The 24,502-nt window shown below is 45.6% G+C and overlaps 1 protein-coding gene across 1 annotated transcript in view; it reads right to left on the reverse strand.

Moving 5' to 3' along the window:
* The window catches only part of KIAA2012 (KIAA2012 ortholog), a 105,823-nt gene that overhangs the window by 51,005 nt on the left and 30,316 nt on the right, over window positions 1-24,502 (reverse strand). The window contains exons 6-11 of the mRNA XM_054971825.1: window positions 23,602-23,794; window positions 17,855-17,976; window positions 16,147-16,303; window positions 13,806-14,045; window positions 11,248-11,451; window positions 9,422-9,514 (exon numbers count right to left, since the gene is read on the reverse strand). Of these exons, the coding sequence (XP_054827800.1) occupies window positions 9,422-9,514; window positions 11,248-11,451; window positions 13,806-14,045; window positions 16,147-16,303; window positions 17,855-17,976; window positions 23,602-23,794 (1,009 nt within the window). The remainder of the gene's footprint in view (window positions 1-9,421; window positions 9,515-11,247; window positions 11,452-13,805; window positions 14,046-16,146; window positions 16,304-17,854; window positions 17,977-23,601; window positions 23,795-24,502) is intronic.

A 24,502-nucleotide genomic window follows, 5' to 3' on the forward strand; every position in this document is an offset into this window, starting at 1 on the left:
TTTAAGGCAGATGAGGCCGAGGGAGAAAGACTGGCCCAAAGTTTCATGGCAGTCTAGGATTTGAACCCCCTCCCGCTGTTGATGGTATGGACTGACATTGTGTAATCCACCTTGAGCCTCACGAGAAAGGTGGGCTATAAATAATGTAAATGAAAACAAGCAAACAAACTAGCACACCGTCCTGGCACAATCGATCTCTTAGGGATGCTCCAGAGCCTCTACGGAGAGTCTTGTAGCTTTAGAGTAATAAAAGAATATGTCACATATGCGAGTGTCCAGTGCTTAAAAAATTGTTGTGAACTGCTTTGAGATCTTAATGGAAGCGAAGCACTATAAACAAACAAACTAACAAGTGCCTCCGTTTATGACATTCTCCCCTCTCAGTTCAAGTCCCAAATGCCCAAGAGGTGCCAGGACCCCCTCAAGAGGTGCCAGTATTCTGTAAGATGTAATATTCTGTAATTCTGTACAATGCACTTTTAAAAGGTAACAAAATGCTGTGGGCATAGTATTATGTCACTTTACGCCAGTAACATAAGAGGGACTAGTCAAGAACCTGCACCCCTTTTGAGGAGCCATCCACCCTCTATTAGGAACCTTAGCATTATGCAAGGCTTTTTTTCTGGGGACAGAGGTGGTGGCACTCAGTGGGTTGCCCTTGGAGAAAATGGTCACATGGCTGGTGGCCCCGCCCCCTGATCACCAGCGCGGAGGGCAATCTCAACTCTCCTCTGTCTGGAGATCAGGGGGCGGGGCCACCAGCCCATGTGACCATTTTCAAGAGGTTCCGGAACTCCGTTCCACCGCGTTCCCGCTGAAAAAAAGCCCTGGCATTATGTTGTCCTGACTCCTGCCTGCATTTAGGCTGAACGTATTCACACTGATTGGGAACCAGCCTCCTAGCAACAAAGACGCTCACAAGACAGGGAAGGGATGAAATCCAGAGAGAGATCTGAGCTCCCTTCTCAGGGCATCCTTGACACGCTTGCCAAATAGCAGCTCTTAAGTCAAAGTCTCTTGGTCCCACCCAGAACCCCCGCTTCTCCCCCCCCCCCGACAGCTTCCGCGGAATCCTGTGCAAGGGAAGCGGCTAGAACGGCCCACCTCTGCTTCTCCTGCCTATCTAACGCCTTCTTTGCTCCTCGTAGGATACCTTTTACCGACTGCAGATTTGCATTGCTAATGCGAGACACAGAGGCACCCTTAGCATGGATCAGATGTCCAAGCAGGGAATTAGGTGCTCCTTCTCTATGGCCACAATGTTCCAACAGAATCCTGTGTGCAATACATATGTGGTTAGGTAGGGGCTTTTCCAAATGCCCAGAGTAATTGAGTCTCTCTCTCTATACGAAGCATCTTACACAGGGACACTCAAGGGTAGGGAGATGCAATGTTAGACAGAAAGCATAGTTTAAAATGAGAGAACCAAAGGCCCCATCAGTTTCACCTCTCTACAAGAAGGCTCTGTCAATTTCACCTCCCCCTCAGGGAGGCAAAGATAAAATTAATAAACCCTCTGAGGAGTGATCTCTGCAGGCTCCGTCTTTTAAAACTACCTTCCTGTAGAGAGGTGAAATTGACAAAGCCTTCCCAGAAGCGAAGATGAAATTAACAAACCCTCTGAGGAGTGATCTCTGCCAACTCTGTCTTTTTTCAACTGTCCTTCCCAGCTAACATTGTGTCTCCCTACACTTGAGCTTCCCCATGTAAGAAGTCTTGCATAGAGAGACTCGTTGTGTTTCTTCTGTGCAGCGGTCAGGGTAAGAGAACGCCCCTGCTCCTGTACGCAGCCCCATGGTCACTGCTGCCGTGCAGCAAAGCAGAAGTCTGGGCTCTCTATCTCAAAGTGATTGAGATGAAAAGGTTGCGGCTTCTCAGCAGAGAATGGGGAATACGATGGGTACACAGTTGTTGAAAAGGAGATAGCAGGACTCAAATCTTGTTATGACTGAAGAAACACACCAACTCTTTGTAAAGTGCTGGCTATTGTCTCTGAAGCTTGCAAATAAATTATCTGAGAAACTAAGTGTTTAATGACCGACGTTGTCCCTGTTATCCATCTCAAGACTATATTGTTGAGCCACCGCTAGCTATCTGAATGGAAATATCGGCAAACCTCAGGAATGTGGGTCAAGATAGCTGAGACTAAACAAAAAGAAGTAAGAAAAAAGAAGGATCTGGTGTAAACGTGTTACTAGTGGATTTGGGGGAACAAACACTCTGCTGTGAAGGCCTAATTAAATGTTAATTGTTTGCCATGGAGTTCAAAGGTAGTCCCTACAGAGCATGAAAATCGTGGATGTGAAGCTTGAAGTATATTCAGGGAGGGAAATGGAGAGGGGGAATAAAAACGCATAATGAATTTTATTTTCACTGTGACAGGCGGCAGCAACCGTGGTCATGGGGAAGGCAGCGTCTGCGCAGAGCCACAGAAATAGTAATGGCGGTGGAAGTGGAACACGGCTATTTTATAATTGCCAAGAAATAATGGATAAAAGCAATAATGCAAGTTGAGCAAAGACTAGCAGCACATCGGGATTAGCATTTTTCACCTGGAAATCAGAAAGTACTATTAGAATTATGGGAAGCCCAGCAGTAAGCCGTTAAGTCAAGTCTTTTTGTTTGTTTGTTTGTTTGTTTATTTTTTTTTTTTGAAAAATTTTTATTGGGTTAGAATCCATTATTTCCACATTTACATTCAATTTTCCCCAATTTTTTCATCTCTAACCCCCTCCCTTTCCCCCCCCTTTTTGTTGACTTCCAACAGCTTTCCAACCCTTTGTCCCCTTTCCCTTACTTTTATTAGCTTCCTCTATCTAAAACAAATATATATTCTCCATTATTCTAAGCAGTACATCCTTAACTATTTTTAACATTATATGCCCAAACTGTAAGCCTTTGTTTCCATCTTAGATAAACAATTTATCCCAATTTTTCAATTTCAGGTATTTCTATATATCATAAACCATATAGATCATACATTCGTTTGTATCAAACAATTTGACTTATTCTCTATATATATTACTCATTCTATCTTTTTATAATAGTTCTATATATCTCTCCTCACGTAGTCAATCAATTTGACCCATCTATATCTTCAGACATTCAGTTTGGTACAAAACTTGTCAGAAAAAAAAGAAAATATTGTTAGTTAATCGCTCCTTATATTTAGTCCTTATAATTAATTATTTTCTCTATGTTCTGTTTGTTAACCTATATATATCTATATATATGTCAATCTATTAATCTGACTGCTTATTAATTCACATTTATCTCTTCTCCCCCCGGTAAAGTCTCCCCCCTCTACTTCAATACTTCAGTAGTTCTCAAACTGCCACAGTTTTCCTCCCACCTCCCATTTCTTCTCCAGGTATTGTTTCAGCTTCTCCCAGTCTGTGTTGAACTGCCCTGAGTCCAGATCTCTCAATTTTCTTGTCATCTTGTCCATTTCAGCCATATACAGCAATTTGTAAGTCCAATCTTCAATAGTTGGCACTTCTTGTACTTTCCATTTTTGCGCATACAAAAGTCTAGCTGCTGCTGTCATATAAAATATCAACGTCCTGTGTTGGGCTGGAATTCCCTCCATTCCCAAGTTCAGTAGCAGGAGTTCTGGGTTCTTATTAATTTGAAATTGTAGAATTTCACTCATTTCTCTTATTATTTCCCCCCAGTACTGCCTGGCTACCTCACACGACCACCACATATGATAGAGGGAGCCCTCATGCTTCTTACATTTCCAGCATTTATTAGAAGTATTCAAATTCCCTAGCGCAATCTTCTTTGGTGTCATGTACCAACGATAGATCATTTTATGAATGTTCTCTTTGATATTAATACATGTCGTTGTCTTCATTGTAGTTTTCCACAAGTATTCCCATGCCTCCATTGTTATTTCTTTATTAAAGTTTATAGCCCATTTCACCATTTGTGTTTTAACTATCTCATCCTCGGTATACCACTTCAACAGTACTTGGTATACCTTGGATATTCTTTTCTTATCTTCTTTAAGAAGGGTCTGCTCTAGTTCCGAATTCTCTATTCGTATACCTCCCTTTACAGAGTCCGAATTATATAAGTCTCTGATCTGTCTATACTGGAACCAATCGTAGTTAGGTGATAGTTCCTCTTGTGTCTTTATTCTAAGTTTGGATGCTTCAGTTTTAGTTATTTCTTTATACGTTAAACATTGTTGTTCATTATCAACAGCTCTCGGGTCTATCACCTCATATGGAACCACCCACAAAGGGGTTCCTTCTTGTAGATAAATTCTGTACTTCTTCCAGATTATGTATAGACTTCTCCGAACAAAGTGATGCAGGAACATCGAGTTGACCTTTACTTTGTCATGCCATAAATATGCGTGCCATCCAAATATTTTTTTATATCCCTCTAGGGCTAATAGTTTCTTGTTCTTTAATGTCATCCATTCTTTCAACCAAACTAGGCAGATTGCATCATGATAAAGTCTCAGATTGGGCAGTTGCATTCCGCCTCTTTCCTTTGCATCTTGTAAAACTTTCACTTTCACTCGAGGCTTCTTGCCTGCCCAAACAAAATCTGATATTTTCCTCTGCCATTTTTCAAATTGTTTGGAGTCTCTGATGATTGGTATTGTCTGTAGCAAAAACATTACTCTTGGTAACACATTCATCTTAACTGCTGCAATCCTACCCAACCATGACAAATTCAATCTATTCCATTTAATCAAGTCTCTCTCTATCTGAGTCCATAGTTTTTCATAATTGTTTTTGAATAGATCTATGTTCTTTGCAGTTAATTCGACTCCCAAATATTTCACTTTACTTGTTACTTCACAATCCGTTGTTTCCATTAACAATTGTTGTTTCTGCTTAGTCATATTTTTGCATAATATCTTTGACTTCTTTTTGTTAATGAAGAAACCTGCCAAGTCTCCAAACTCCTTGATCTTATCTATCACTCTTGGCATGTTCTCCAATGGGTCCTCTACAATTAACATTATGTCATCCGCAAATGCTCTGACCTTGTATGAATAGTCCTTTATTTTTATTCCACGAATTTCATCATCTTGACGTATTTGTATCATCAGAATCTCCAATACTAAAATGAACAACAATGGAGATAACGGGCAACCTTGTCTTGTTCCTTTACTTATCGTCAATTTCTTGGTCAATTCATCATTCACCACAATTGCTGCAGTCTGGTCTCTATAAATTTCCTTAATTGCTCTGATGAATCTTTCTCCCAATTGTAGCTTTTCCATAGTGGCAAACATAAAGTCCCAGTTTAAATTGTCAAACGCTTTTTCAGCGTCAACAAAGAAGAAACCAACCTCTTTGTCACAACGCTTGTCATAATATTCAATAGCATTGATCACTGTCCTTAAGTTGTCTCTTATTTGTCTGTCTGGCAAAAAGCCTGCTTGTTCCTCCTCTATGACTTCCGAGAGCCACCCCTTCAATCTCTCCGCCAATATCTTCGCAAAAATTTTGTAGTCATTGTTGAGTAGCGATATAGGTCTATAATTTTTCACATTAGTCAGGTCTTGGCCCTCTTTTGGGATCAATGATATATTCGCTTCACTCCAAGTTTCTGGAATCCTTTGATCCCTTAAAACCCCATTCATCACCTCTTTTAGGAATGGTGCCAGTTCATTAGCCATTGTCTTATAGAATTTAGCCGTAAGTCCATCTGGCCCTGGCGCCTTTCCTAGATTTGCAGATTGTATTGCCTTACTTATTTCCTCGTCAGTTACTTCACTATTCAACTTATTTCTCCAAGCTTCCGAGATTTCTGGAAGTTTGGTTTTCTCCAAATATGACGCTATTGATTCTTTGTTTACTTCTTTTTTATTATACAGCTTAGCGTAAAATTTATAAAAGGCTCTACTAATGGTAGCCTGCTCCAAATACGTCTTGTTATCTTCGCAAATTTTATTTATTATCTTCTTTTCCCTTTTCTTCTTCAATTGCCATGCCAGGTACTTCCCAGGTTTATTAGCACCCTCAAACGCTTTTTGATTCAGTCTTTTGAGATTCCACTCCAATTCTTTATTGCTCATTGCTGTTAGCTGTTCTTGAAGTATTTTAATTTCCTGGTATACCTTCTTTTTCCCTGGTCTCTTTTTTAGCTGTGTTTCTTTGGCTTTTATTTTCTCCTCAATCTCTTGTCTTTTCTCCTCTTTCTTCTTTCTTGCTCTACCATTTAAGTCCATTAGTATGCCCCTTACAACTGCCTTGTAAGCATCCCAAACTTTATTGGTTGGTACTTCTTTATTTGTTTGTTTGTTTACTTGGTTTATAGTCTGCCTTTCTCACTCAAGGTGGATTACACAGGCTGAAGTGGCATATAATGTCACAGAGTGCCCCCTCCAAAGCAGCCATCTTCGCCCAGGGAACTCATCTCTGTGGTCTGGCGATCACTTCCAGGAGATCAACAGGTCCCGCCTGCAGATGGGCAAACGTAATGCCTCCTCTTTAGCGTTTTGTCTTTTCCCAAACACTCAGGAGCCTTGATAGAAAGGTGGCACACAACTGCTTCATTAATAAACGAGCAAAGAAGCAAACGGATGAATAAATGTTCTTCCTTTCTCTAACTGGAGTCCAGGCAGCTGAGGGCAGGACTTATTTTCTGCTTGCCTCCCAACCCGCATTTGTCTCCTAATGCTACTGGGGGCTCAATTTGCAGGGGAGAGTCAGTGCACGTGTGAGAATTTGACCTTTCCATGTCCTGCCAATCCCCCCCCCAACTGAGAACCTCTCCTTTGGGCTCCCCCATCTTTCTCCCCCACCCCCACCCCCACCCCAGCAGAAAGGATTTCCACCCCCTTCCTCCCACTGCAGAACAAAATGCCCCCTGAAATGCTGCTTGTGCAGGACAGGGAGCCCTCCAGGAACAGGTCAGCCATGCAGGGTGGTGGGGGGGTGGTAGGGCTGCCTGGTCCCCCAGTAGGGGCAAGGGATACCTTGCCCCCACCCTCCACCACCACTCACCTGGCCAGCAGGGGGGGACGTTGGGGGAACCGGCTTCCTGGGCATGCTCCTGTGGTGGCGTGACGATGTCACTTCCTGGAGTGACATCATCACGCTGCTCTGGGACTGTGCCTGGGCCCTGTGAGATGACATCACTTCCGCCCCAGGTTCACTAGTGGATAATTATAGTTTTAAAATGGAAAGGCAGGGAGCATTTAACGGAACACTGATAGATAAGACTTTACACCTCTAAAATGGATAAACCCTGGCTCCGGTCCTCTTATCAAGGCAAAACACTAATTGTCCAAAATATGCCATCATCCCCCTGCATCCAGTGCTTTGCCCACCGTGGCTGAAATCTGCAAAGAAGGCTCAAGGCAGAAGGAAGGAAGGAAGGGAGGGAGGAAAGAAAAGTGGTTTTACTTTACGTAGCTTCTTACCGCACCAGCTTTAATTCATGTAATACCTTTAGCATTTACATGTGCTTTACATGTTTAGGGCAACACTGCAGAGTTGATCAGCACCACGACCCCCATTTTTCATTACAGATGGTGTCTGGCTGCATGGCGGTTTTCCTAATATACCAACTAATAAGCTCATGGCAGAGGCAGGATTTGAACCGGGAGCTTTCTGTTTCACAGCTTCTTTCTCTTCGCAGCTGTGCAGTGCCCTTAAGTTTATACTAATTTGCATCCAGCTGTTTCTACAGCGCAGCCTGGGATTAGAGAGTGGCGCAGGGGCATTTGGAAGATATCCCCTGCTCCTGGGCTTATTGTCAGGGGTGGCTCCCAGGGCCAGAGCGCTGCGGAAAGGGATACCTCCTTTATCTAAACCAGCCCTGCAAGGGCAAAGCACGTGTTAATGGAGCAGGCCATTACTATAATCCATCAAACACAGCAAAAGTCTTGAGAGTTAATTGCTTGGGCTGGGGCTCTCTGAGATCTAAGGCATTCGGCTTCTGGGCACCCATCAAAGGCCCTGTGCTGTCCGTTCCTCAGCAGCTCATTTAATGGGGTAAGAACAAGGTTCCTAAAACTACAGCTATATTCCTACCACCAATAAGATTCCTCCCCAGCAAAAACTCAAGTTAGATGTGGGGGGGGGGGGTGGCAGGGGAACACACAGGGAAAACGGTCCTATGGACCCACTGCTGTTATGAAACCCCCTGAAATGGCAAGGACAGCAATCAGGAAATCACCTGGTTCAGGAAGCATCCCAAGGCAAGAACCTTCTGCCAATGAAATCCAACGTTACATCTCTGGGGCACTGTCCTTCAGCCAATGGGAGTCGGCCTTTTGCTCACTGACCCTTCCTACCTCAGGCTTCAAGGCTGGGGCGTGGCCCCAAGGCCTAAGATTGCCAGCATTTTTCTGTGCCTTCAGTAGCTACACAGTTTGGGAAAAAATGCCACATTTTCCTTTGGCACAGAGATAAATTATTTGGCGAAAGCTTTTGTCACACAACTCCAAAGAAGGCTGGTCAGAAAAAAAGGTGACCATTCCAGCAGAGCTCTTTTGGGGGCTAGAATTTGTGGCATATGAGGGATGACAGTTTGGGATGGGGCAGCCCCACACCTTGTTGAAGGGCCCTTTTCTGTCTTATCTCAGTTCTTCAGTGACACTATTACCATTTGGGCTGGTTTTGTTATCACAACAACAACATCAACAACAGAGCTTATACTACTCTTTCAGGCAGAGCAGTGCCCCGCCCAGAGCCACGAACAAGGTCAGTGTTATTATTATCTCCACCATGCAGCTGGGAAGCTGGGCTGAGAGGAGTGGCTGACCCACGGCCGCCTGCTCAGCTCACGGCAGTAGTGGGAGTCGAACCAGCAGAGTGCTGATTTGCAACCCAACTACTTAACCACTATACTACAACGGCATAGCTTTTCTATAGGGCTAAATCTCTTCAATGTTCTTTCATGTTCCCAGGAAAAGAAGTCTTGCTATTAATTGGGTTTGGGAAGGGTGTAAAGGTTAATTCTGTTTGGGTTATGTGTTTACATATCTATGTAATGAAGGAGGGGGGAGATTGATTACACAACATGTGCTCCTTTTCCTTGCAAGTCAACAACATGCCAATCAGTTTCTGAAGGTTGCGTCAAAGTGCCTTTTAGAAGACTGGTGACTCATATGGGCCGGCTGAAACAAAGGACAAATGCCTGAGCAGATTATAAATGATCTACCTTCTTGCCTTAAAGACAAAAAATGTACTGCTTGTATTGGGCAAATTCCAACAAAGTTATTTTGTTACTTAAAAGCTTAAATGTATTGTCTATACAAAAACACACACAAAATATGTTATATATTAATATCCTTTATAAATGTTTAAATATACGCAATCTCTCTTAATTGGAACTTTACAGTTTCATCTATTCCATACAAATCGTTGCACAAATAAACTTGCTATTCAAACATTAACTGTTGTGTCTGAATTAACACAATCAGTATTGTCCGAGGAAAACTAACCTGTAGTTTGGATGGGTCCCAAGGGTGATACACAGACAATTTCTCCACCAGGACTCATAGGAAGACGGCTAAGTGAAGTGCCATGATCACATTCTTGAAAACAAGGGGGACGGGGGGAGAGTTAGGTGAGGACATATTAGCAGGAAACAAATGGTAGGACTTGGGTAGGACTACCAAACTAGTTAATCAGCGGGGAGAACTACAGCGGATGATAACTCCAGGGAACTTCTGCTTAAATTACTCACGTCCGTTTATGTTCAGATCAGCCAGCAGCACTTTTTTGGAACTGAGAAATCTCGTATCTGTTGTAGAATTCAACTTTTGGGGAACTATAGTATATGAGTTCTTTGAGGGAAGTGAGTTTAAACACATGGTTCTAGCTCTCATGTTTATGGAGACAATAGAAGAAAATTGTCTTGGGTATTAAAACTGAATCTTAAAAAAATATTGTAAACTTAACTATTTTTGCTGAATTTATTCCGCAGTTGGGGGGAAAGACAGCGGAAGAGGCTTGAGAAGAAAAGGTTGAAACTCCTTCACCCAGCGATCCTTCGCCAGTCTTCAAAGCAGCCACTTGGGGCTGCTCATTTGTTTTTAAAGAGCATGTATCTCTTTGGCCCCCAGTGAGATCTGTGCTGAATGAAAACTGTGGGTTGGGAAATCATGAGATGTGATCTACATTACATATTTAAAACCAGTTGTACTATCCTGTCTTTCATGAAGTAATTCTGGAAATAGTAGGGTTTTTTTTCTTTTAACAAACAGACACAAGGGATCCTCTGACTAAAGGGATCCCTGATGGCTAAACTGGTATAAATCTGCAGCACAGGTGTGTTTTGGCAATTACACCTGTGAATGGGCGGAAGCATTTCCTGTATTTACACTGTTCAAAGAAACTGCATAGGCAGTGACTACTTCTTGCAGATGAACCCCAGCAGGTCACAGATTTTCCAATGAGTATCTAAGAGTGTTTCTACCTGGGTTAGAGATCCTGGGTTTGATGCTTTTGGAAAGTGGGTGGCACATTCACACACCTCCCGTGCTTTCCCCGGCTTTTCTCCAGTCTTTGTCAAACCTGGGCAGCTACTATGTTAGTGGAAAAGTTCAGATTTTCTTGGGACCTCCCACACAGCAGCCATTTTCCCCAGAGTAGCCATTTCCTGTCCCTACTTTAATAGCATTATATCAATAATACTGGCCATTTCCACACGGCTTACTTTTGGCCGGGACGCAGCGTGTTCTCGCACGAAATCGCGCGATAACAGCGTGTTCTTGCATGAAATCGCATGATAACAGCATGATCTTGCACGATAACAGCGTCTTCCTGGTACGATTTCGCGTGCGAAGACGCTGTATCCCAACAAAAGGTAAGCTGTGTGGAAACGGCCACTGTTATACCAAAATATTCAACAGGTTGTCTGAATTTCCAGCTTTCATTTAGAGATACATGGGGGGAAGCATCTCTCCACTATGAAAAAATTAAAGGCTTTCATTATCTAGTGAGCCGTTCCTGTATAGCATCTCATTATTTTATCATGCCACTATGAATGGCCTTGAAGAGATGTTTGTGGTGCTATAGTGAAAATCTAGGCAATGAGCTGGTGCATGAGAAAAGCTTCCTTTGAGATGGTGGCTCCCAATTTAAAGATTAATGTGCTATCAAGCGAAAATTCTGTGGCCGAATGGCCCTACAATAATAAAGACGTAATCTGAAGCCATTTCACCCGTACCCTTTGCCAGTGCCAAACCAGCACGTTATTCTGAAGAGCTTCATAGCCACACATGATGAAATGCAGTCAGAGTGCAGGCACACAGCTAGTGATTACCTCCCAGTTCTTCTTGCAGGACGCTGTTAGCAATTTTAACAAACGGATCCTTACAAACACCATTTATGCCAGCACTGGTACTTGTAGAGGTTTCAGAGTTAGCTCTGTCAGCCTGACCTCCTGGGTCCTTCTTTCTGGTGACCGCCGGCAACTGATTCAATGTTGGGATGCCACCTTGGATACCCAAGTCCCTTTCTAAAAAAGCTGGTAAGGGAATAAAAATGAAGGATAGAAAAGGTACTAGTTAAAGGAAGACACAGAAGTAGCAGAGGATGGACAAAGTTAATTAAGTGCAGGGCTTTTTTTCTGGGAAAAGAGGTGGTGAAACTCAGGGGGTTGCCGTCGGAGAAAATGGTCACATGGCAGGTGGCCCCGCCCCCTGATCTCCAGACAGAGATGGCCCTCCGCGCCGCTGAGTGGCATGGAGGGCCATCTCAACTGCCCTCTGTCTGGAGATCAGGGGGCGGGGCCACCAGCCATGTGACCATTTTCAAGAGGTTCCGGAACTCCGTTCCACTGCGTTCCTGCTGAAAAAAAGCCCTGATTAAGTGTATGAGCCTTCTTTGTATAAGAAACTAAAAGGAAGTTAGTGCTTTATGATACAGTTAAAACTGCTTTTAGTGTGAAATTTTGTAGGCAGAGGACTATTGTTATGAGCTGTACACAGCACTCATTGACGGGCACTGGGTTATCATGAACCCTTCTTCCCCCACCTCTATCAAAAATGTTAAAATAGGTATTTTGCTTTGGTCATGTCTGATAATACAGCTGCACAAGAGATTCCCAAAGCAAGCTCTTTTACAAGTGAATCTTAATTTTCCTCATGCATTGTTTCGGTATAGATTTACATGTGTCAGTCAGATATTTGTTTTACAGAACCAAATGTTGTCTTTGCTAACACCCCTGAAAAAAAGACACTTTGCATGCTGATGACTCATATGCATTTCTGCTGTCCAGGCATATGGTCCTGGGTTTCAGGTCTATGATACTTCAACAGTGTGGTTGCTACCAAATGGCATGAGGGCCCCTTGAATGGTAAACGGCTCATACAAAACTGAGCTATCAAGCCAAACAATCCCCCAGCGTCATCGCATGAGAGGTTTCCCTGGCAGAGTAACAACTGGGAGAAATCACAGGGACTTTGCAATAACTAGGAGTCTCTCTACACAAGATATCTGACACATGAAGCACACGTGTTGGGAGATGCGATGTTAGCTGGGAAGGGCAGTTTAAAAAGACAGAGCTGGGGGCAGGGCAAAGACTTTGCTATACACTGGAGTTGTGTGAGGGGGCTGTGAAATGCCAGAAGGGAAACTTCAGCCCAGCAGAACCTCTCCAGGTCCAAGCATTAGGAAGAACTTCCTGACAGTTAGGGCAGTCCCTCAGTGGAACAGGCTTCCTTGGGAGGTGGTGGGCTGTCCTCCTTTGGAGGTTGTTAAGCAGAGGCTAGATGGCCACCTGACAGCAATGCTGATTCTGTGAACCTGGGCAGATCATGAAGGGGAGGGCAGGAAAGGTTACATCAGTGCTTAGTTCTCATGGCCCTTCTTACATGTCCAGGGTAATGCCAATCGTAGCAATTTTCCCCAGGCCAGTTCGACTAGGGATCTTGACAGTGTTTTGCCATCTTCTGGGCATGGAACAAGGGTTACTGGGTCTGTGTGGGGGAAGGGGTGGTAGTTGTGAATTTCCTGCATTGAGAAGAGGTTGGACTAGATGACCCTGGAGGCCCCTTCCAACCCTATGATTCTCTGATTCTAAGCCCAGCTCTGGAAGGCAGTTCCAGCCCATTTCCATTCCTCGCTGCCCTCTGGTTGAGATCCCACACAGTTTTAGACTGGAAAGGTGAAAGTAACAGAGCCTTCCGTGAGGCAAAGATGAAATTAACAAACCCTCCAAGGCATGATCTCCGCCTGCTCTCTCTCTTTAAACTACACTTCCCAGCTAACATTGCATAACAGAAACTTGATGAAAATGCACTGAGGTGTCTCGTGTAGAAAGACTCTGCGTGGATAGGAATCCATGTATTTCAGCTTCCTGAGCAGCAATCGCAGTGCACATTTCAACTGGGTCTTAGGATTCAGTTGGATGAACCGGAAGGGAAAAGACTGGGAACTCCTGGGCTGGTTTGTTGTTGTTTTAAGTTCAACTCAGAGCGGAACCACAAGTGACGCCTGGCACTAGTTGGACACTTGTCAGCTTCCCTCAAGTTTTGGCGGGAAATGTAGGCAGCTTGGCGGAATGTTGGACAAGTGACAGTTGAAAAGTCCATCGGACAGCAGTCGGAGAGCCAAGCTGCAAGACCAGGACGCCTACATTTCCTGCCAAAACTTGAGGGAAGCTGACTAGTGTCCAACCTGTGTCAGGCGTCACTTGTGGTCCCACTCTCAGTCTTGGAGAAAGAGGGAAGAGGGGACAATTAAGCGGCGAAAACGGCAGGGGGGCAAGCTTGTTTTCCACTTGTCCCCTCGGAAGTTTTCCTTCTCTAAATTGCTTCCTGAAGCTGCTGTTTTCCCGGTACAGTCCCCCTTGCGCATGCTTTGCCTGAGGTGACGAACCTTTTGGGTGCTGCTTGTCTCTCTCTCTCTTTCTGGTCTTCGCCCGACTGAGAGCGATCTCTCCACTACTTATTGGAGGTAAGTGAGAACTGCTCGGAAGAGTCTCTGGGGTCTCGTCTCCACTGATCACCTGCTGCTGCTCGTTTCGACCTTCTGCATCAGAAAAGTGATAATTTGGCAAAGGAGCCAACAGCTTATTGCAGGCATCAGCCCCCGAACTGGATGTGGGACAGCCAGCCACTGAGAAGCAAGAGAGAAAATAGCTGGCAGGATTGCGCAGAGAACATCGTCTCCCCTTTGCAGATACTTTCTTCCTACAGTAGCAACAGTTACTTTTTCTGGACTTTCCAACGGGACTCAAAGTTAAAATGGAAAAGGTAATGAAAAGACATGGATCTCCCGGTATGGCCTGAGGGCATGTAATCAGCAGCCTTGATGAAGCTAAATAAATATATGAGTTTCGTTGGTGCCTGGAGGGGAATTCTATGCAAGCCCTCTTGAGTTCCATAAAACAAGAAAGTTAAGAATTTCTTGCTGTGTAACCAAAACAAATATATTTACTCGTACGCTGCCTCATTTCAAGTCTCCTTCAGGCTTTCTTTCTTCCCAGGAAGTGTGAGGAGGGAGGGGGTCCATTTGGCTCCACCTTTGAGGGCTGACTCTGGTTCCCGTGGAAGCCATTTTGGGGCAGTGCTCCCTTAACCCCTTTCAAAATTCCTAAGATACCCGCAGGCTCAGAAAGGTTGGGGATCCCTGGTCTAAGTTGTAAAAGTAATAATGGTAATAGTAATCTATACTCTTCGTTTTCTTATTTATTTACTTTGGTGTAGAGGTTAAGAGCAGCAGGACTCTAATCTGGAGAGCCGGGTTTGATTCCCCACTCCTCCCCATGAAGCCAGAGGGTGACCTTGGCTCAGTCACAGCTCTCTCAGAGCTCTCTCAGCCCCACCCACCTCGCAGGGTGATTGCTGTGGGGATAATAATGACACACACTGTAAACTGCTCTGAGAGGTTGTTAAGTTGTCTTGAAGGGCGTTTATATAAATCAAATGTTATTATTATTATGGTTATTACTTTAGTTATACCCCACCTTTCCCTCCAAAATAATGTATACAATTCTCCTTCATTTTATCTTCACAACCATCCTGTAAAGAAGGTTAGTGGTCCACAGTCACCCAGCTAGCTTCCATGGAGAGTGAGGATTCGAACCTGGGTCTACTAGATCCTAGCCCAACACTAACCACTACACAACACTGCCTCTCAATATATAAGCTTTGATCTTTTTTAGCTCTGTCATTTTTTAGGACAGTAGAAGCACAACCTTTGAGGACTGGCTCTGTCTATAGTATATCTGTAGATGATTCTGAAGAAGGAATGAGAAATATTAGCAAACACCAAGATCCTAGCAGAATGAGCTCGGCAAGGAACGGCCCAGGGCTCTCCCCTCTCCACCCCCAGGTTGGTTTTACTGCTGATAAGAACCACGTGGATGGGGCAAGAGCTCCAAAGTATTCAAGGAAGATATTGAGATGCTTTTCTGTCTCAAAATATGTGCAGATGTCTGTTCATGTAATATCTGTTTGCAAGTATCTGTTCACCTTTCAAAACAGGCCAAGGGAGGCTATATTTGTGTCAGGACTGTGTTACAATTTTGGGAAACCCTGTGGAAAATGATCACATCAGAACGAGAAGGCAGAAAAAGAACAGGCTCTCAGACTATAGAGTTATTTCACACACATTCGTGAATACACTTTAGCAAGCATTCACGTTTGGATCTTTCACACAAACGACGGCAAAAGTGCATTGAAAGCACATTGAAAGGGCACTACCAACATGAGTGAAAGCAGCCAATGGCAAGAGTTGCCCCTGCATAGAATTAAGCCTACTTTTGTTCTATATCATGTACAAGAACATTGTTTGAATTGGGGGAGGGGAAGCCGAATTGTTTGCAGATAGATCAAGACGGGCAGCCGTGTGCGTCTCTCTGTAGCCGTAGAAAAGAGCAAGAGTCCAGGAGTACCTAGAAGACGAGCAAAATCTGTGGTAGGCTATGACAGCAGCTGTGACTCCTGATCACACCCTACCACAAATTTTGTTAGTCTTCTAGGTGCTCCTGGACTCTTGCTCTTTTCTACTGTTTGAAGATAGCAAAGAGATTGCTTTGACGCACCTGTGTAACGAGAGCTCGATGTTCGTCCAAAACAGTTCTACTCAAAGCAAGTTGCTTCAAGTAGACAATGCGACACGAGGGCAAATGTCTACTACTCTGAAGGGGGAGCTTGTTTTTACGATATCACTATAGGGCACGTGATGACCATTTGTCCAGAGGGTGTCGCTGTACCTCTCGGCTTTTTCCTTTTGGCTTGGGGATCCCGTTCCAACCGAACCAGCAAAGGAAGGACCAGAAGTTCTTTAGGAAGCTCTCTGGATTTAAGCTTTTGCCTGCGAGCTCTGAGTGGATCTTCAGATATCACAGGTAACCTGAAAATCTCTGGCATCTGCAGGAAAACAAAACGTCAAGACGTTGTTTTTTGTTGTCTTTGACACCAAAGCTGTTTTGACGACACCCACCTTTGACTTCTTTGACACCACCCATTCCAAACAACTCCAAGTGGATTCTAGCATGTCTGCCTCCCAGAAACTGTCTGCTTTTTTTTTTACCCTACCCTGCTAGGGAACGGCTCTGCAGATGGGCTGGGATCACAATTTTAATCTGGTTTTGGAACTGATTTTTGTCCACAGCATTGTAACTATTTCGAAATAATTTTTGAGAGCATCGATGTTTGTCCTTCTTGTATTACCTCTAGGTGACAATTTATCACAAATGAAAAGCAAGGAATGATGCCAAACCCTGCAAAGTTGCATTTCTGTAGCTTTTATAAAGCTGGACCTAATCGGTGCTGCAATAAGGCAGAGGGACAAAACACAACGTGGGCCGTAACGTACTTACTTATTTACTTCTTTTAGACTAGATCTTTCTCTCCAATGTGGCTTCTGTCATTCTCCGCTCCTCCATGTATTTCTCACAGCAATGAAGATGAAGAAACCATTGGTGCCAAGGAATCTTTAATATCTGAATATCCCCTACATGTTCTGCATCCCTTTTGCTAAACTGTTTATATGGGAACAGATTTGAAGGGACTCTGGAAGATTCCCCCGTCATAGCTGCGTGCGAAACGTACAGGGGTTATACAAATATTAAAGATTCCTTTCCTTTGCATCAAGGGTTTCTTCATCTTCATTTTGCCTCGGTGCAGCCCCCTTTCCTCTTCCTCACAGCAATTCCATGAGGTAGGTGAGGCAGAAAGTGTGTGCCTGGCCCAAGGTCACCCGGCAAACTTTCATGGCCGGGTGGGGATTCGAACCCGGGTCTCCCATATCCTGGTCCGTCACTCTGACCACTAAACCACACTGATCTTGAATGGAGCTAAGTGGACTTCCCTGATAACTGATGGGAGGCTTCATGAGTCCATGGAGATGTGACAAAGAAATTTCCCAAGAAGGGCAGAATCAGAAGATTATTTCCCAGGGCAGAAAATAGTTGCAGGCCTGTGCTGTGGTCCCAGCCAAACTTCTCACTGTGTCTTTACTCTGGAATGTAACGAGAAGCTTTCCCTCCCCTGGAGAGGGGTTGGAATGCGTGGGGTTCAGTTCCTTCCTCCCAGAGGAGAGGAGAGAGGAAAGTTCTGGTTGCTTTCTTGCTCTGGGACGGGTGCCGTGCTGGCGCCTTTCTCCCCCAGACCCAGGAGAGGGCGGCAGGCTGCACAAGCCACAGGTCGTCCTTTGTGCAGCCACGCAGGAAGGGCCTACGTAAGATGCTGGACGAAACGATTAGGCTTTTAAAATTTAACAACAGTCACGTAGCTTCCCCATACCGGTCTTTTCAGCACACCATCTTCTCTGGTTATTTCTGCAAGGGAACAGGTCTTGGAAAAGCTGGCCAACTCTACCGTTCTGAACCCCGAGAGCAATTTCTGCCGTTGTTGCCACTGGTTGATGACGTTTCCTCCGTGACGCTTCTGCCCCACTGAAACGAATACAAGACTCACCTGCTTCCTCTGGGGTTTCCTGACTTCTGCCTGCTCTGAGCCTCTGCCAGGTTGGATAAGGGGCAAGAAGCTGGAGGCGCCTCCTTCTCTGCCCTCTGGGCACTTAGGATCTCTTTGGTTGACTGTGGAAGGCCGGAGAAAAAGAGAGGTCAAACACGGCGGCCCTGCTGAACTGGGAAAAGCCCAACACCCATTTATTTCAGTGAGACTTCAGGCCAAACCTCACAAGACGACTTATGCAAGTTTAAACGTGAATTTTGAAGTATGTGTGCTCCAACATCCCTGTGTTAGCCTTTCCCCAAGCTGAGTGTGTGTCCTGTGACTTCAGTCCCTGCACGTGTCCTGTAACTTTGTGTAGCTGCATTCGCGAGTCCTCCTAATCAGCGAGTCGCCAATGCAGAGTGCCGATTTTGGTCAGCACGGGGGAGACGAGGGATGGTAACCCATGATGGATCCTCTCTCGGCACAAGCAGTACAGAAGCAGATTCTGTAAAATTCAGCTATTGTTTGCAATGGGAAAAGCAATTTGGGGCTTTCCGGGGGCCTGGGGGGGGGCATTTTAGGACCGAATTTTACCAAATGTGATGGTAACCTACTCCTTACTGTCCTCTAATGACTCCCCAAGTTTCATGAATATTGGACTTAGGGGGGGGGATTTTACGGCTTCCCAAAGTCCACCTCCAATCTCCATTATTCCCTATGGAGAAAACTATGGGGGCTCTCCAGGGGGATGGGGTGACATTTTGCAAAAGGAATCTACAAAATTTACAGGGGACAGACTCCTGACTGTCTCAAAGGAACGGAGAGGAAACCCGTGCCAGTCCGTACACGAGATCGACTGCTGTGTGGCTGAAGTGTGCAAGTGAACAGGAAAGTAACAGGGGAAACATGTACCAGCGCAATCACGCGCTCTACACGTGTAATTCGTCTCATGTAGTTCAGCTCCTCAGCACAATTTTTTGGACAAAGATTCCCAGGTATAGAACACATTTATTTTACCATTTAAAAACATTATTTAAACTGTTATTTATTTTAAAAGAACTCACTGCCTCTTTGTGGGAGCTTACAAACATAATGAAATCAAACAGATAACAACGGCCAAGATAGTCTGTTCAAAAATCAGGAAAAAACCTCTAACAAAAGAGAATAAAACAAAACAAACTGTCGCACAAGAAAAGTCAATATACTTTTCACGTTCCGAAAGTTTGCCTAAAAAGGGGGTGGGGGCTACAGAACCATCTAAATATTGGTACAATATCTTCAGGAGGGGGGCTGTGAATATGCAATAATGAAGTCTCTTGGATAATCCCAGCTCCCACACATGTATCTGAATGACACGTTTATGTTTTTTAGATGTGCCCCTAACATGGATAGTGTGAAGCGGACTTGTGTTTACAGAGATGTGGCGTTTCTGGATGAGAACAAGCTGCTCTTAGGCATGTTGCTATGACTTCTTCTCCTGCTCCACCCCATATGTCTATCACACTAGCGGATTATCCTCTAACATTTTGTTTTACAGAAATGTACCACTACATTCCCACCATGCCAAGGCAGATAATGTGCGACTGCACAAGGAATTAACTACCAACTCTCCAGAGTTTACAAACTGGAGAGCAGAAGAGAAAGCAAAAGAGGGCACGTGGCATGGAGATAGACTACTTACCTGCTCCCGGAACGTTGCGAAATATTGTGCAAAAAACACAGAAGACAGCGTCTTCTCGCAAAAGTTTTGTGCGATGTCGGGCAAAACTCTTGTGAGAAGCTATCTTCCGCGTTTTTTGCGATATTTTGCAACGTTCCGGGAGCAGGTAAGCAGTGTGAAAAGGGCCCAGACTATCAGCATTGTGCAGCCCGGTGAGCTGAGAACAAAGATACCTGCATCTCCAGGTGCCTGCTTTTAGCAGGAAGATGAGAACACAACTTTCTGCACCAATATGGCTCTTGGAAAAAGAAAACAAACAGTTAAATCCTAAGTAGAGTTACTCCAGTCTAAGCTTATTGATTTCAGTGGGCTTAGACTGGAGTAACTCTACTTAGGATTTAACTGAAAATCTCTAGATTAAATAGTAGAGTGTGTGTGTACTACAATCACCGATATGGGAAGGGAATGACAGGCAAAAGTATTCGTGGGGCTGAAGGGCTTCTTAGAGGTGCTTAACGGAAAGGGAAACAACAGAGGTGACCAATGACCAGTAATCCAAGTGTGAACTATTGCACAGATTCATGCCAGTGCACTAGAACAACTGCACAGAGTTATGGGTCTATTTATGACTTACTGTGAGACCTTGGCCGTTTCCAGACGGCTTACCTGCCTCCGGAATGTCGCGCCATGTTGCGGGGGAAACGCGAAATATCGCGTTTTCTCGTGCGAGTTTTGCACGATGTCGAGCAAAACTTGCGCGAGAAAATGCGTATTTCGCAATTTCCCCGCAACATGGCGCGACATTCCGGAGGCAGGTAAGCCGTCTGGAAACGGCCCTTGTGTGTGAGACTTCCGAATAAAGTGCTTGGCCAACAGGAATGGTGCAGATTACTAATCAGAATGCCAGTGATCATTCAAGTAAAGGTGTACAGCCAATGTACCTAACAGCAACTTGGGAGCAGGGATTTAAACCAGGAAAATGGTACACCTCCCAGGGCAGCGGCCTCAAGCTGAGTCAGAGGCATCACAGCTGTTTTTTTTAGCATTGTCAAAAACAGCAGGAGATCTCTGATGAGATGCTCCACTGCCATGTCTCCTTTGTGCCAAATCCAGAAGTTCCTGGGGTGGATCGCACCTTTGCTAAAAACTCACCAAATGGCCTTTGGCAAGCAGTTATGGTGCCTCCCCAGCGCCTTTACTCCACCTTCCCTCTCCAGCTTCCACACAATGCCACACTCATGCTCAGCACACCATGTGACGCTCCTGGGGCTTTCCTCTTTAGGCCAGTGCAAAAGAAATCACCCCTTTGCTCTGGCAGAGCTCAGCACCAGTTTCAAAACGGTGGTGCTAGGCCCTGCTTTTCTCCCCCTTTTCAGCCTTTTAAGGGCTCAGCTGTCGGGAGGAAGGGGGTTGGATGGCAAAATCCTTGGTGTGTTGCCATGTCTGTGCTGGCATGATGAAGGGGCAGCAGCGAGCAGTACAGGCATGGCGCCCTTCTGCCTCTATCCCACTTGCTCCTGCTTCCGCAGTGCATATAACTTTTCTGCCACCTGTGGGGAAATAGCCTATACCTCAGCTTATTCAATATGGGAATAAAAATACTTACATTCAGGGCTTTTTTTCTGGGAAAAGAGGTGGTGGAACTCAAGACCACGCAATGACATCACTTTGGGTCAGCCGGAACAAGGGGGGAGGTTTTTAAAGTTTTAATTACCCTTGGTGAAAATGGTCACATGGCTGGTGGCCCCGCCCCCTGATCTCCAGACAGAGGGGAGTTGAGATTGCCCTCCACGCCATGCGGTGCGGAGGGCGATCTCAACTCCCTTCTGTTTGGAGATCAGGGGGCGGGGCCACCAGCCATGTGACCAGTTTTAAGAGGTGCTGGAACCCCGTTCCACCGCGTTCCTGCTGAAAAAAAGCCCTGCCTGCCTACCTTACAGGATTACAGTAAGATAATGCTTGTGAACTATTTTGAACACATGGGCGCCACGGTGCCCACCAACAGCTTTCTTGGCACCTGCCAAATGTTTATAGAAAGTGGGCAGGGCCAGGTGGGGCTTTGCCCAGCAGGGGGTCTGACTGGACCCCGGAGATTGTATTGGCTGAGCAGTTCCAAAGTAACATTGTTTTGGCAGCAGCTACCACCACAACACAAGGTTCTTCACCGTGTGACTGAAGGCAAGCAAAAAAACTTTTAAAACAACATCTACGGTTTAAAAGGAATCCTGTTGAACCGAGCTTCTGCCTGAAATGTTGAAGAGTTACCTGTAGAGTTAAGCATAACCTGGCTCCCTGACATTTTGTGGTGGGCTCCGCCTCTCGTGGCAGCCATTTTGTGGTTGCACCCACTGTCCAGTGCCAGAAGCCCTGTGTTATATAAATGCTAAAGGCATGATCAGCTCAGGTAAGGAAGGACATTCACGCATGGTGTAGAGAAGCCTTTACAGGTGAGAGAAATAACGAGACTGTCATTTTAAAAACTCAGATTTAAAAAACAGAGGATTTGCACTTGCTCTTGCAAGCAGTATAGGCCAAACACCCGTTTACTGTCTCAACGAGAACAATACCGTCCGCTGCAAGGGATCCTGGGGCCCAGGGCTGAAATAATGAAATGCTGCTTCTCGGGCCAACGTAGTGCTTGAATGGCCCCAGATATTGCTCTCTCTGAGCAGCCAAAGACAAGCCCCAGATGTTCGGATCTGTCAGGAGGGTTGCCAGGTCCCCTGGAGCCCAATTTGGGGGGGGGTGCTCAGAGTAGGGGGAACTTACAAGGAAGGGAAGGCTCCCACGTGGGGCTGATTTGTTAAAAATCAGCCCCTTTCCCGGCGCAGGGGCCTTCACTTCCTTGTTGTGCCAGGAATAATGTCGTTCCTGGAGTGACACGCTCTGGGAATTCGGGGGCCCATTCCCTGCACTTCCCCCCCCCGCCAGCCTGGCAAGTGGTAGCAGGGGAGAGGATGGGAGGGGGCGGCTGTCATATACGCCTGCCTGCATATCTGCCATGAATGTATTCGGTGTTCTGTGCTGGTCCTCTGAGGGCATGAGAAGTTTCTTGTTGATATTAAGGCAGTAGGTTATCTCTCAAGTATTTACTCTTTCTTTCCCCGCTGCCTCCAGAAGTGTCCTTGAAGGCAGCTTGCGGCCCGAAATGTATCTTCCTTGGGAACTGAGATGATTTCATTCTTTGTTCTGTCTAGCCTAAACCTAGCTCTTCCCTGGCTACCCCCCTGGCTCTTTCGTGCCCAAAAACTTTAACGGCCCTTATCCTGATGGCGAGAACCTTCCCTATAACTAACATCACCAACCCCCGTTACGTCACTTCTGCCAGTTCAGTTGTCTGAGCACCTTGAACTTGCTGAATCTCTAATAAAGTTACTTCAACCAATACACCTGCGCGTTTGCTGTGGAGAACTGGGGGATTCTACCTGCCAGGGACTGACAGCGGCCCCCGGTCCCACAGCAAGTCTGGTAACCCGAGATCTGCGCCTCACTGACAGAGTTCGTCACCATTACCAGTAGCCTAGGGGTGGGATCTAAATCCAAAGGCCACAGAGGTAGAATCTCCCAGGGGGCTGCTGGCCTGCCCCGCCCCCCACTTGGGCCGATCCAGCCCAGACTGGAAGGCTCACACCTGGCCTGGGCAAAGCTGGGCACACTGTGCTGGCGACTGCTGCGCCCGGGCCTGGCAGAGCCGCAAGGCTGGCTGGCCTCTTCTCCCTCCCTCTCTCCTGCAGTCCTTCCTTGGAGGGATTTGGGCCTGGGTGGGCTGGGGTTGGGGCCCCTTTCAGAGCCTTTCTCCCCTCCCAGTGGGCCACAGAAAGGCTGCCACGATGTGGTAGGAGACGGACATGTTCCCACAACTGGCAACATGCCTCTCTGGTCTACTGGTCCCCTGGTCTAGTGGTAGTGAAACCAGAATGAAGGGCAGATGGAGAGCCAGAATTCTGTTTTTCACTTGTAGCTTCCCCGATATTTAAAGACAATGCATTTTATAAATGCTCCAAACAGCAGATCGCTTGCCTGTGTTGAGAAGGCAAAAGCTATCAAATTCATTAGGAAATCTCACAATACCCAGCCAAACTGGTTCTCAACATTAGCTTCTTACCGCTGTCTGAGATTTTTCTTCCAGGAAAAAATCCTCCATAGAATGTCACATGGGATTTCTCACACCAAAGCTCTGAAGTATCCGCACAGATCTTCTCCAAAGCTGCGCAATCTGAACTCAGATTTACCATTTCACTTTGGCCTTCATCTTCCTTGGTTAACTCCCGGTTTTGGTGAATGCCCACATTCGGGTCCTAGAAGATGGCAGGACTGATGTAGTTCAAAAATTGTATTTATGCAATGACTGTTTTAGCTTGGCCTTAAAGAGAACAGAGAACAGTCACAACAACAACAACGTTCGATTTATATACCGCCCTTCAGGACAACTTAACGCCCACTCAGAGTGGTTTACAAAGTATGTTATTATTATCCCCACAAAAAAACACCCTGTGAGGTGGGTGGAGTTGTGAGAGCTCCAAGAGAGCTGTGACTGACCCAAGGTCACCCAGCTGGCTTCAAGAGGAGGGGTGGGGAATCAAACCCGGTTTTTCAGATTAGAGTCCCGCACTCTTAACCACTGCACCAAACAGTCTTGCAACTGTTCTTGTTACCTTTCAAAGGTAGTAACTTTTTATTTAGTTAATCAAATATAATGAGTTAAAGTAACCCAAGGTGCAAATTCTGTCAACCATAGCTGCTAGGTTGGGAAATTCCTGGAGATTTGGAGTACAGGCTGGAGAGGGGGGTCCTCAGTGGGGTGCAATGCCACAGAGTCCACCCTGCAAAGCAGCCATTTCCTCCAGGGGAACTGGTCTCTGTGGTCTGGAGATTAGTTGGAACTCCAAGGGTTACCAACCTCCAGAGAAGCCTCGAGATCTCCTGCAATGACCACTTATGACTACAGAGATCAATTCCTGTGGAGGAAATCGCACGTTTGCAGATGGCCCCTGCAGAAGGCGCTG

This window comes from Eublepharis macularius, chromosome 2 (genome assembly GCF_028583425.1).
Source record: "Eublepharis macularius isolate TG4126 chromosome 2, MPM_Emac_v1.0, whole genome shotgun sequence".
In the NCBI taxonomy this organism is placed as follows: Eukaryota; Metazoa; Chordata; class Lepidosauria; order Squamata; family Eublepharidae; genus Eublepharis; species Eublepharis macularius.